The 15,073-nt window shown below is 34.8% G+C and overlaps 1 protein-coding gene across 1 annotated transcript; it reads left to right on the top strand.

Moving 5' to 3' along the window:
* Window positions 1-4,450: 4,450 nt before the first annotated feature.
* On the top strand, window positions 4,451-13,787 carry LOC123560567 (uncharacterized). Its single transcript, XM_045352739.2, has 5 exons — window positions 4,451-4,958; window positions 5,561-5,692; window positions 6,216-6,351; window positions 12,878-12,973; window positions 13,401-13,787. The coding sequence occupies exons 1-5, from the start codon at window positions 4,857-4,859 to the stop codon at window positions 13,592-13,594; spliced, it is 660 nt and encodes a 219-aa protein (XP_045208674.1). The 5' UTR covers window positions 4,451-4,856; the 3' UTR covers window positions 13,595-13,787.
* The last annotated feature ends 1,286 nt before the right edge of the window (window positions 13,788-15,073 follow it).

The following is a 15,073-nucleotide window of genomic DNA, read 5'->3' as shown; positions in this document are numbered from 1 at the left end:
TTAAGATTAACAGGTGGGCTAAAATCTACACGCGATTTCCTTTCCATTGTCTTACATTGGTCGCATTTAAATCTGTAAATGACAATAAAAAAAAACCATACTTTCATGATCGTTATAATATTAAGATTATTAAGGAATAATATTGGTGCTATTGCGTACACGGATGCCAACTTGTAAATAGAGACATTATAAATATATATCTAAAAACAAAATATGTGTGTTATTCAAGGGGAGAGGCTAGAGAACACGAAATGTTCAAATAACTAAAACATAGAAGAAGAGTGTTTATAAAATTGAACAGCATGTAAAACATTATATTATTGTATTGAAAACAAAGGCAGCTGATATAAACATTGAATTCTGAAAAGGTGCCTAAAGGGGCTCCACTTCCGGACAGTTAAACGCCTTTAAAAACTCACCTTTTCAAAGAATGTTACACATGTTTGTTTTGATGCATTTGCAAAGCGTGCGAGGGTGAAATTCACGTAACAAGGTGGAACATAGTTTTCGCAATTGTTTATTTTTTTTCTTACAAATGGCTTCATTTCAAAGGGAGAACTTTTTCTCAAGAATACTAAAATAATCGGAAAAATTGTTTCCCTTTGAAAATGATGTCATTTGTACTTAAAATATCGGGAACAGTTGTCTCCTTGAAAATGAATGCATTTGTATAGAATAAGATAAACAATGCTGAAAACTGTGTTCACTTGTTATGCGAAATTTCACACTCGCACGTATTGCAAATGCATCAAAACGAATGTGTAACTGTTCTTTGAAAATGGTGAGTTTTTAAGGCGTTTAACTGTCGGAAATGGAGCCCTTTAGGCAGCCTTTCCGGAATTCAATGTTTATATCAGTATACTGACACTTGTTTCGTAAAGTAATATACATGTTTTACATGCTGTTCAATTTTCATGTCAAACAACTCTTTCTTTCTATGATTTGGTGTTGTTTGATTTTTGTTTCTCAAGGCCTCCATCGAAACCTTAAGTACTCAGCGGAAAGCAATGTCATAGAATTTGACAAAGTGATTTCTCTGTGTAGGTGATAATTTGAATAAAACAAACAGCGACAGCAGTACTCTTGCTACAACAAGACATATTAGTAAGAGAGGTTACGGTTTTTTATACTTAGCGCAACATTTAACTATACAATTCATTTCGTTCTAACAAACTTGAAAAACGATTTTTTTTTTGTGTTTGCATACGGGGTTTTTAACACAAAATGTCATACAGAAAAGATCAGCCTGGATTGACATGGTAATGCGGTATGATATTCTTGCGCTTATTTACTAAATTTATTACGGTGTTTTTCTTAAAAAAGTTAAGATACTAGGATACTATTGAAAAAACACTTTGATTTTTACATTGACGTAAAAGATTGAGGCAATAGTTGCGCCACTTCGCGAGTGTTTGTTGACGTTTTTTAATAGCCCATTGGGGTTAACACCGTGAAGTATTGATAAACCAATTAAAAGTATTCTGTTTCCGGTTGACTGTGTATTGTGAATGGTTAGCGCGCTTTTTTCCGCCTTAGTGACGGTTCCCTGATTGGTTTCAGCACGTTTTTGTTTTGGCGCGGGTTTTGGTGCCTGAGGAGTTGAAGTACCTGAATTCCTTCTGTTTGTAACAACAGGTATGGTTATTCTAGCTTATTGGCGATTGATCTGTGCTGTTTCATTTTCATCAGTTGGTGAAGAAGTAACATGCGGTACAGGCGCTGTGGTAGTTTCAGGCACTTGGTCTTGCTTACGTTTAATCTCAGCTGGAGGTCTACTGATCATAGCTTGCGCGTAGGTGTGATATTCTTCTGTCGGTCTGTCGTTTATTAGCCTGGCCGCTTCTTTCCGAAGCGAAGATAATTCTAATTCTAATTTACTGATTACAGATATCAATTTTTCAAGCTGACAGTCTGGGTCATTTTTCTGTGGTGGAATTGTGTACTGTGGTTTATTTTCGCATATGAGCCGCGCCATGAGAAAACCAACATAGTGGCTTTGCGACCAGCATGGATCCAGACCAGCCTGCGCATCCGCGCAGTCTGGTCAGGATCCATGCTGTTCGCTAACTGTTTCTATAATTGCAATAGGCTTTGAAAGCGAACAGCATGGATCCTGACCAGACTGCGCGGATGCGCAGGCTGGTCTGGATCCATGCTGGTCGCAAACCCACTATGTTGGTTTTCCCATGGCACGGCTCATATATTGTCCACTAGATTTTCCGGCTCCAAGTTCTCGGTTGATCCACTGTGATGTGTTGTTGTGTTCATGTTGATATCATTAAAATAACGTTTCAGAATAAATCTTGCCGACTTGACGAATGAGGTTTCCCGCCATCTCTTATGACCTATTCCTGTGACGAAAATACTACCTCCAGGTCTTTCAACTGAAACATGACATTTCAGACTGTCAACATGTGTACAGAAGCGTAGATTATCATCAGTAATTAATCCAAAGTCTGCTTTTCAACATATATTTCAAACACAGGTCTTGAAACAAATATAACTGTAGTACGCGATTCATTTTGCAGAACGTTATATAGAATTCCATCAAATAGGTCCGGACTTGACGTCGTTGGACTGTCAATAGCTTCATTTGAACTTTCTATTCTGAAATTTGTAACGGTACTATTTTCCAGTACTGTATAATTTTTCTCTGGTAGTATCAATCCAATGTCACGGTTTTCAGCCACAGGTAAAGCAGAAAAGAAAAAGTAAATAATAATCCAGTAGTAATCCAATCTGACTAAAGTACATCTCCTATTACGCTACGCATAGGATCTGAAAACGACATATTCATTGCCTCGTTCTGACGGCCCTTTCACTAGCCAATCAGAGCCTAGCTTACAACATCTTGCAAATCTACCTGTAGCATTGACTTTTGATATTTACAATTCTTATGTCGTAATGTATCAGATAGCCGGTTAGCTCAGTCGGTAGGCCACTCGCTTTGTAAGCGAGAGGTCCCGGGTTCGAGTCCTGGAATAACTGCATATTTTTCTTACTCTTTGACAATCGAACAAGTCGTCAGATTGAATAACATAAAAATAGTAATAATGGAAATCCAAAATATACAGAAGACGAATGTGAATGGGTCGTTCTCAGATCTTCGTTTAGAAGATCAAGAACTTTAGTCAGATTGGTAGTAATCTTAAATCCTGTCTATTTAAATTGAAACCACTTTACCACTTTATCAGCCCGCGAGACTAAATAGAACACAGTCAAATAAATCTATTGCTATAATTTTGCTATAATCCGATTGTGAGCGGATGTGTTTTCATGTGCTCCTGAAAATACGGATAGTAGAAATTAGCACCACTATTTAATTTGATATACATTCGTAGTTTAAAAGGAATATAACTTAAAGGTACATTTATTTTCAGTTTAAATTATTTTATATATATGTATGATAAAGGAGAGTAAAAGTGTATAGAAAGCAAAAAAAAAATATTACTCTAATGTTAATATAAAGTCAAACGCCACATTACCATTAATTTCACTTACAGGGAATTTAGATAAGATTTCAGCCTGAATGAGAAAACCAACATAGTGGGTTTGCGACCAGCATGGATCCAGACCAGCCTGCGCATCCGCGCAGTCTGGTCAGGATCCATGCTGTCCGCTTTTAAAGCCTATTGGAATTTGAGAAACTGTTAGCGAACAGCATGGATCCTGACCAGACTGCGCTGAAGAAAACAAAATTTTATTAGTGGGACGTGACGTGGTCAGGAGAATACTGCTGACGACTTGTGTTTCAGACATGTAAAATAACGTTCAGTCACATTTCATAGATTAAAGAGCTCCTTGATAGGGCATCAGTTCAGTGTCCAATTTCTTCAACACGACAGTCCTGAACATCATATGAATAGTATCTATTTATTCATAGGAAAGTGTAAAATATATTTATTGGTGATAAACATTGAATCAATGGTAATCATGAGTAGTATTGATTAATTGAGTGTGATATGACAGCATCATAATGACGTTGGGCCGCTTTTGAGGTGATGACGTTGCCTAGGAGACGACAAATAAATATTGTGCATGTTATGAAATCTGTAATTTAAGTATTTGAATTCAGTATGTTCATATCCGTCAAATTTTCAAATGTTAGCAAATTGAGACTAGAAATAAAGAAATGAGAGCACTTTTCCGGGTATTTATTGAACACCCCTCGTATTTACTTATTTGTTTGTTTATTTATGCTATAAAATCTTCAGATAAAAAAGAAACAAAAGCATGTATACTTGATCAATGAAAATCTCTGTTTTTGAAGTCAAAAGTAATTATATTAATGTTGTTGTTGTAATATGAACATTTAAACTAATAAATGCTTTGGAGCAGTTTTGAAACGAATTGTCCGTTTAAAAGAGAATTGTGTAAACCAAAAATTTTATCTTTGCTGGATTCATATAAAACTTTAAGAATGCCTTAGAAGAAAATACGCAACATAATAATGTATACGTTTTAACTGAATACCTTTTCAATTTTTTTCATGCATGAAGTATTTGCTCTGTTGGGACTGTGATTTTTAATGTAAAATACGATTTTTTTCATGACAAGAAAATGTCTGGCATTAAAGGACAGCTTTATATATGCCCTGGAGAATTGTAAAATGTAGGTTTTTCCTCCGACTTTTAAAAGTATACTCAAAAATGTACGGATTTGTATTTTTTCTCTCCTATTTTTGAAAAATGTCCAAAAGTGTACTGATTTGGCCAATCCCGCTTGTGTAAAGTAAAGTAGACATAAGATATAAAGTAAAGTTGACATAAGATATAAAGTAAAGTTGACATAAGATATAAAGAAATATAAATGGCTTTGCTATTGGTGCTAAGTTTTTCCACTGTAGGTATAGAAACATGAGTGGCAATGAATGGGAGCGCTTAAATTCTGTCAATATTGGTGTAAGTGTCGAAGAATCACAAGAGTTCTATCGAACATGGGCTGATAGTTACAACAAGGTAGGTATAATGGAAATGTTGAATATAAAGAGAAAAAGAAAGTGACAAAACTTTACAGATTCGTTGGTTAATGTCTTTGAACATATGTATGTATTTTGAATACCAGTTGAGAAAATCCTAAAGGAGATGAAGAAACGTTAAAGCTTCCTTGATTAATCTCTTTGAACACATGTATGTATTTTGAATATTAGATGTGAGGCAAAATGGAGGGGAAGGCACTTTTAAGTTTCCTTGATTATTTGGGCTTTTTTCTCTTAAATGTTTTACCTTCAACTTCTCCAGCCGATGCAGGAAAGGAATTGACGTTTGAGAAATGAATCACGTCACTGCTACAGGGTGGTACATAATTTGCAGCCCAAATAACAGAGACTATTCTATAGAAATAGTCATCATTAAAATCTTTTTGAACACATGTAAACTAGTTTTCATTATCATTAAGTACTTACATTACATATATGGTACTTTTATTACTTTTGACAATTTCATATCCAAGATTGGAGTTCTTTAACTTTAGTTGTATTTCTTGTTTATCTAATTTCTCCCCATAGTTTTTGATGAAAACTGTTCCACTGATACATGTTTTTGATCTTATAATGTTAAAGGACTGTGAAAAGCTGGGTTATACAGGTCCTAAGAAAGTTGCAGCTCGCATGTCAGAGCTGTTCTCTGAATGTGAGCGTGAAAATATCCACATTCTCGATGTTGGAGCAGGTACAGGACTAGTAGCTATGGAAGTAAGTGTTGCATATTCATACGTTAAAGTACAGTTACTTAACTTGTGGGTAGTGGAGGAGTTTCTTGTGCGTGTGTGTACTCGTTCGTGCGTGGAGAGGAAGTTTCCTGTGTGACTTTCGGTATCTTCTAGGTATCTAGCAGATATGGGAACAATTTTCCATTTATAAACATACCAAAAAGCTAATTCTTATTGCCAAATTAAGTCGCCTTATTCTTTAACTTAATGAGTTAATGATCTGTTTATCTTTAACTAATGAATGTAACTTATTGTTATTTGAAAACACAATCTTCTACAACCTTACTTGAAACATTAACATGTTCAGTCGCTCATGGGGACATTGGGTTAAAATCGTATACTCTAAAATGTTTTAAAAACAAGATTTTAACAGACAAAGTTATTCAAATATCTATGGCAATGATGTGAATATAAGACATCGAGTACCAACAGTACTGAGACGAATACAAGGCAATTCAGAAATTGTTATACGTAGATCTGTACATGAAATACACAATATCTTTCAGCTGAAGAAAGTTGGTTTTAAACATATTGATGCTCTTGAACCAAGTGAATCTATGCTGCAAGAGGCGATGAAAGCTGGCTTGTATAAGACATACTTTAAGGAATTCTTAAATGAGTCGCCGACAACAATACCCGCTGGTACGTAAAAGTTCATATCGATGATATAGACTTGTCCATAAATTGTTAAAGAAATAATTTATAGGAAAAGAGTGCTTCAACACTATTTATGCACGATGGGTGGTTAAACGTCGGGCGAAATAATTTGAACGACGTTTTACCACACGAGTGATAAGTAGTATTAAAGCACGCTTGTGCTATAAATTATTTCGATTCTAATATGCCCTTAATCTCAAACACTAGATAAAATACTGTAAGTGTAGAAATATTCAAATTTTTGCGATATTTACAAACAATGTACGGTGATCTGCAGTCCGCGAATTCATGATTACCGCGATTATTTCTACACAAAGTTCTACTTATAAGTCATATTTTCGAACAAATGTGAACCATCTCAATCCAGACTGTAAAAGTATGCATGAGCTGTATAATATATAAACAACTTATACAACTTAGTGATTGAAATTAATTAAATTAATTAAATTATTGTAAAAAAATGTTGTTTCGTGTAATGTTTTACCAAAACACTTTCAAACATGCCCAAATAAAAAGTGTCAAACACGGCATTCATTAGATCACTTTCTATCAGCTGTGAAATCATTTGCTATTCAGATATAATTTCTATTGTTGATATAATCGGTTTTCAATTTCTATGTATAGGTTATAGATAATTTATTGAACTTCTAATGCAATCAAGTTTGCTGAAACGGAGCGTAGCGTAGTGAAGGCAAAACTTAATGCATAAGAAGTTCAATAAGTATCTATAACCGACTTACAGTTTAAACGCCACATTCCATTTTACTGACAGGTTAAAGAAACAAAAAGCTCCCTCTGAGGTAAACGTAACCACGCCTTCCTCAGTCTCTTGGAATTCATTGGTTAGTCTTATCTTCACTCATGATGGAGAAGTACATGTTTACTACAACTTGATACAAAGTCATTTTAGTGCCAACCTTTAGCAAAACTGCGGCTGATCCAGTGATGGAAGATTTTAATTTAGTTGTTATAAGTATATTGTAGACGGCTCACTTATCGAGTAGTTTGTAGAACACAATATTATATTCTTATTCAATAAAAAAATAATATGCTGGTTTACATGGTTTAACTCGTAATGATCTAACAGTACAATTTAAGCAACTACATGTATAAATAAAACAAGACAAAGTAAGTGCACCCTGGTTTATTTTTAGACCAGTGGAGGTAGTTGATTGAGAGTGAAAGGTGCAGCAAGGTCAAACTTGAACTATGAAAGTACAGCTTGCATTAAAGTGAAACTAAATAACCACACAATTTGATATTTATATATTTGGTTCGTTTATTACATAATAATACAATAATTCTTGTATGCAGTCCCTGTTTGGGTAAATGCTCCGCCTCCTTCAATGTGGGAAATCTATAGTAGGCGGAACAATGAATACTCATTAAGGACTATGCTATTTCGACAATGCAAAATTCGTATGTAAAACTGAGATTGTCGTAACAACGCGAGAAATGCACGGGGATCAAAAAGAAACTAATAATTATAAGAAAATGTATCTCCGAATAAATTATAAAGTATCAATGACACTCAAAAACATGTCCCAACAGTGCACTAGAAGAAAATGCATAGAAATTTTCGGGGTAAGTATTTGGTACCGTAAGTCTCTCATATATATACAATATATATATTCTTCAATCAAGGATATGTCAGTGTAAATGAGCTGAGCGTTAGCTTTCTAAGAAAACGCCGTTAAACTATATTACACGAATCACACGTGCACCGCTCTTTTACAAAACTGTGTCCGCCATGTTTTCTTCAGTGAACGAAATAAAAGGAGTATTTTATCTTAGATTTCCTTATTGTAGAGTACGATTGACTTTCTAATCTAAATAAAACATCACTTTTTTATAACATCCCACTGTCCGATCTTTCTGATCACTTAACGATCACTCACAATTACAAAATAAAACCAACGTGTCATCAAAATTATCACTTTACACGGCTTCATGGACATCACGGCCTACTAACATTAAATTTGTAATCATGCGCCTACCGAACAAATGATGAAAGATCGGTACTTTTTCAAAGACATGTTTTATTTCCTGTAATTTTCTGATATTCTAACCTTCAAACAACCGAATTGTATGCACAGAAATAACGAAACATTTATGCAATATAGCTTTTAGTATAAATTTTGGATCTATCTTTTTCCAGCCCAACAACAGACATGTATATGTCACAAACCCGGCCTGTCCTCGAAATCAGTGTCAAAGGTTACTCGAACATAAATACAATAAATAAACAACCGCTTACTATGTTCTTGTAAGTCCTGTAAGATGAAACGGCTCGTGTTTATACATTCATATATATTCCGTATCGGGAACATTGACAATCACAAGTCGATCCTTACCACGAACATGAAAACAGTTACTTTTATGCCTTTGTTTACATTCCAAAAGTAACTATTCACATATACGTTCAAGAACGTAAATTTCGTGCTTTCCGACCCACATGGTGTGTAAACTTCTGTATTTAAAAGTATGGTGTATTCGGCAAACCATTTGTAACTTCCGACGTGGTAAATGTCATTGTCAGTTATATTTACGAAATTTAATTGAATATTTATGTTTTATACTTGCAAAAGAAAAACTTGATGGTCATGGTCGCTGGTTTCGAATTCCATGCCCATCACCGACGTGGGATCAAAAACCCACATGAGGTGTGAAACTTTTCACGTAAGGAAGCCATCCAACTGAGGTTAGTGTCTCGATCTAGGTACTAGTCTGAGCCTCAAAAAATGTCTGGAGGGACCCCTGGAGCCTTTCACCACCAACAAAACCTGGGAAAAGTTCATTGTGTCGTTTCGGTGTTACTCACAATCAAACAAAATAAACATTGTTCCCGTTTTTGTTTGTTTGTTTTATATAAATGAATATGCAAAAAGGGTTTGTTTGTTTCAGTGTAACGTCAAAATATAATATTACAATTATATATCAACAGTGAATGCCACATGCATTATTTGTTCACGAGGGGTTATGCTTTAATCTTACAGGTAAAACAAATATATTCCTATTGTATAAAGGGTTAAGGTAAATATATATGTATATGTGTGTGTACTCGTGGAATTAAATGTTAAGTGTAAAAAGTATATATTCACAGTTCAAATCATCCATGCTAAATAATACGTACGATATGTTTGCTTTCTCACTGTCTAACATGTTCGAAATGATTTATTCGATTTTTATCATAGAGTTCTAGTTTATTTTTCACCTTAAATTAAAGCAAACGTGTTCAATATAATTTTAAACAAACTCTGAAGTTTAGCAGGTTGTAGCATTCTCTAGGTCAATGGAATTTTTATTACCTTCTGTAGTCAGTCATTATCTATTGTGAAAAAAAAACTCTTTTTTACCAAAGTGGAAAAATTCAGGTACTTGAAAATGCAGCTTTCTAAAGTTAGAATTCTCGATGTCATTTGTCAGACATACCTTGTAAATAAAAAATATTATTACAAAATTAATACTGCTATTTCTTTTGTTGCACTTTGCGGACTTATGATAAAGTTATTTATGTGCATCTGTTCACAACGAAGCACTGACCCTGAGGACTATGTATGGGAAAATATAAGAGTGAACTAAGTGTTGACTGAAAAAGGGCAACATTTATTTTGCCGAACAATACCTTAACAAATATATATTTTCACATATCTGGGCGAAAAATACCGCTTAACAAATATATATTTTCACATATCTGGGCGAAAAATACCGCCATTGCAAAATAATACATTAAAAAATATATATATTTTCACATGTCTGGGCAGAAAATACCGCCGAAAAATACCTTAACAAATTTATATTTTCACATATCTGGGCGAAACATACCGTCCTTAACAAATAGATATGTTCTCATATCTGAATGGAGTTACAGTCCAATACCATAACAAATATATATATTCACATATTAGGGCGGATATAACCGCAAAAAGCATATCAAGAAATGTAGATGAATTTGCATATTAAGAGAAATCTTTCAAAATTAGAAAATTGTCACTTGAAAGAGGAGGCGGAATGGCATGTTGGGTGGTAAGAAAAAACCAGAAATTACCCCAAAATAAAATTAAAGAAGAAGCGTGCTATTCACTCTTGAATGCTGACAAAGAAGGAAGATGCCGTTTCACGATTGTTCAACGGTATAAAAGGAATTCATTGATTGGATTTTACGTAGTATATAAATTAACATATTTCAGAATAGGACCGATTTGCTCCAAATGTAACAACAATGACATAAATAATTTTATCTACCTATAAAATTCATATATATATGAGCAGTACAATTCCTGTAAATGAGCACTACGTAAGCGTCAGGCCCCTCTCGCACACCATACCTATAGTTCGGACTTCTTTAATGTGTAAAGGCATGTGCACAAAAATGACAAATTTTGCCAACACCTGGTAAATTGTAATGTGTTTTTTTAGAAAAGTAATAAACGGAAATAGAAAAATAGCTCTCAGCTCATTTACACGGATAGTTTAGCTTTATTATGTATGTTATAGTTTTTCGCAGTTATGCACGATGACATAGAATACTTACCCCGAAAATTGTGACACGAACATATTGATAACTTTTCCCACTTTACTTTTTAAATTAAAGTAAGAGTTCAGCACTTCATGATTTTGATGTATTGTCACATTGGAATAACGTTTGTTTTACAGTAACTTCGAAATTAATCAGAAATAATATCATGTACCCCACCCACCTAATTCATAATTTCAAAATAGCATAGGCCTTAATTTTGAACTACTTCATGATTAGGTGGATCAAATTCTTCAGTTATGAAATAATATGAAAATAAGTTGGTTACTTTTTTGAAAATCCCTCGCTTGTCATTGGATAAAAGCAATGTTTGAACTATAAATGTAGGTGTTGATTGAAACACAATTGTTATGTCTATAAACTATCAGAGGCGTATAGCGTGTCAAGGCTTGGCTAACATGTACCGTTATGTACCTATGACTGATCCGTGATGTTGTCCCACTTCGTCCGTCTTTCATACGAGTTAAAACTCTTGTAGTAGCGTCCCTTGAGTGGATTGCCGTGAGCGAATTTATGATTTTAAGCCTATGTCTCCGCGAATTCAAATTTGCGCGAATATATCTACGATGCCGAAAATGGACCGTTCCGCGAATATTTGTCTCCGCGAATTCATATACACTTACAATATAGAAGCGCTTTTCCTTGGTCGCAACAAAAACTATGACGTCACCGCACGTTAACATGACGTTATTCTAGCGTAGAGTGTTTTAAAAGAGGCAAGCATATTAGAATGTTCAGTACACATTTACATAATAATGGTCTCATAAACATGGCCATACTTTAAAAGCAGCTGTATGCAGTAGACATATAACAATTCCTATATGTATGTTGTAACTATATGGTGATTAAACATGTTTTCATAATATCAGAACTGTTAGATAGACATATATGTATTTATATACTAGTTTAATTAACAGTTACTGTCTTGATATTATAAAAAAAAAATGTGTTAATGTAAGCGCGAAGGTGTTTCGCTGTAATTGGCCTGGTGCAATGTGATGGTGATTCCTATAAATTCTCTCGATCTATACTTATTTATATAGCAAACTTATATCCTCGTGGATCTTATGTATTGGAAAGCTAAATGTTCGAGTTTCATAACATTACCTTTTAATAGCAGTTAATTTTTAAAAAAAGAATATATTATTATCTTACACAGAAACCAACAAATGTCCTCTATTTTCTGGTCCTATTCAGTTAATTTAAGAAAGAACTAAAATGTCATAGACGATAACAGCTCTTTGAGTATACTAGTATATACACATAGTATGTCCACTGTGCAGCGTAGTTGTATGCAGAGCAGCCTTTTGACCCAACGGCTCAAACAAACAGAACAAATATACTTGCATGCATACAAGCAATGTATTCAACGACTCTGGGACGTTTCTTCGTAAGATATTATTAATTCTTAAAAGGCTTGTCGAGCAAACCTAGTTTGTCTGTTATTGCTGTTCATGATAGTCTGTGTACTTTATGCGAAGTACTCTGTGTCGGCCGCTGAACCCGTGGGTTGAGGGTTCGAGCACCACTGGGATTACGGCCATGACTTTATTAGTTAATGATCTGTATATCATAAACTGATGAATGTAACTAACACAATCTTCTACCAGTCTTATTTGAAACATTAACATGTTCAGTCGGTCATGGGAACGACACCAGTACTGATTTTTCCAGGAAGCGGACTCGAGAGTGGTTCAAACAAGCTTTAAACTTACATCACAATCGAGCTAAAACAAATAAGTATAAACTAAACTAACTTATGTGTTGTCATATTTTCTGGTACTTTGGGAACATTGGATCCATTCGATATCTGTATAATAGTGTTCCGCCTAAACCGATGCCATGAGGTGTGAGGGGTGTTGCACAGTTCATTACCTCTCATGACAAGACTCAGTCAAACCCGTTAACTTCTGTTATTGTACTAGGTTACACTCTGTGTTTACAAAGGATCTTCTTATAGATTTTATAATCTAGGTTCATATGACGTCATAACCGGATGTGGAATATACGGAGACGATGCTCACGTGCCATGTGAGGCTTCGCACGAGATGATACGGCTCGTTAAACAAGGTATATACAAGTACTTCTTTTTCAAAACTGTAAATATGTAAATACATTTATTCCTGAAGAGATGTAAATCGGTGTCGAATTTGAAATCGCACCGACAATGCTTTTCGTCCAGGATTCTGTTTCCAGACGAGTTTTCGCAAAAAGCTGTTATTTGGCCGGAACCTTTAGCCTGCAATGTAATAGAACTATCAGTATTGAAGAAATACTCCAGAGGTCCCACTAGGAGCTCATGTTTGACACATGTTAAAGAATGTAAATACTGTACGAAGTAAATGACATTGTGACAAATTTATTTCTGTTGCATAACAAAAAGTCGCATGTTTAATAAGCAGATGGCGTTAGGTATATACGGGTTGTTTTTCCACTTTTCAGTGGTCATTTAATTTGTTATTTCATAGAAAAAATCAAAATACTCTGTCTTTTACAGGAGGGTATATTGTCCTAGCCACACGTAATGAACTAGTTCAAAATAATGAGACGTATAAACATTTAGAACCATTGATGGATAACATAGAGACCAACGGGAAATGGAAGAAAGTGTCACGTGATGTGTTTCCTAGATTTAATCTCAAGAAAGACGGAATAATGTGGTGTTACCAAGTACTCCAGGGAAAGGCATAGCCACGTCATTGGCAAAAGTTAACCTAACTTAATTTCATAGCATGACATCAGTAACAACAACTGGCCCCAAGATATTGCACACATGGAAGAAAAATGAATACATTTATGATAATAAATCGAAGCTAATTCTTCTATCAAATCTGACTATGTCGTCAGTTATATAACCAATAACATTCGTCGGGACTTTCGTCAATATTCCCTTGTCTTTTCTGGACCAATAACATTCGGGACTTTCGTCAATATTCCCTTGTCTTTTCTGACTATGTATATGTAATTGTTACTATGATACGATTATTTCTTTGTTTACTTTTTTTTTATATATTTTTAACATGTGCTGAAACGTATTGTTTAAGGAGTGTGTAGGCCTATAGCTACTTTTATATAGCATAGAAGGGATTAGCTAAACGGGTTTAAGTAAGGAAGGAGTGTGATGCGACTAGGCAGTTCTACAATCTTCCTGGTGCTCACCAGTCTGTTATTCTCACACTATGCATAGTCTGTTCGAAAGTGTGTGACAGAAGTCCTCAAAAATGGCATATGACTCCTCATTTAATAAAGTCCAGTACGTTAGCGGGCTTTCCGGCGACGTCAGAGTTCTAGTGTCACACGTGTATGTGTTTTTTTTTTATCATGGCCTGTAATGGTTGATATTTTTCGTTGTACGAAGATCAGAATGTTTTGGTATGCTTGTCTCGCTGATTGATTTTTCAGGAAGAATCCAAACTATTGTATCTAATTTTACGATTTATATTATAAACAAGACACCAGTGCTGGCCAATCACAGTAATTAACCTTTAGCCTGCTAAATTTCTAAAATGGACTGGTCCACCATTCAATTTGGGCAGTGCCACGTAATTATTATTCAAATGGGTATATACTGAAAATTTACTGACTAAATTGCGAACAGTGCGGACCGTGATCAGTCTGCACGGACTTTCAGGCTGATCTTGGTCTGCACTGGTCGCAAAAGCAGAATCACTTGCCACCAGCAGGCTAAAGACTAAAAACCAAGATTTGAATTAGTTAATAATGTATTTGAAATCTGGGTACCAGACAGAGAGGTTCATTTGCAATTTCACTTAAACGTGTGGAAATGGTTAGGACCGCTTGCATTTATTCAAGACTGACGTATAGCGTTGGGCTAATTGTTACAGTCAAATCTGGCATATAGCGTCGGGAAAATTATTATAACATTAAAGAAGGTAGATAAGAACTGCTATACTAAGCTCCGAAACTTTTAAGAGTTGTCGCTCTTCCTTGATCAACTGAAGTCATACCGTAATGTCTTTTGAAACCAGTAAAATATTATCAAATCAATAATATATATGACAGCGCAGTTTTTAGTGATATATCTGAAGGCGCTATCAGTAACCCTTTAATACATTTTTGTCCAATCTATTTTGATAAATATATCTATGTTCTTTGCGGCATGCCATTGTTATGTTGAAGGAATACAATATTTTCTATACTAAAATTTAA

The sequence above is a fragment of the Mercenaria mercenaria genome, chromosome 10 (assembly GCF_021730395.1).
Source record: "Mercenaria mercenaria strain notata chromosome 10, MADL_Memer_1, whole genome shotgun sequence".
Lineage (NCBI taxonomy): Eukaryota > Metazoa > Mollusca > Bivalvia > Venerida > Veneridae > Mercenaria > Mercenaria mercenaria.
This window is presented reverse-complemented; position numbering and strand designations above follow the sequence as displayed.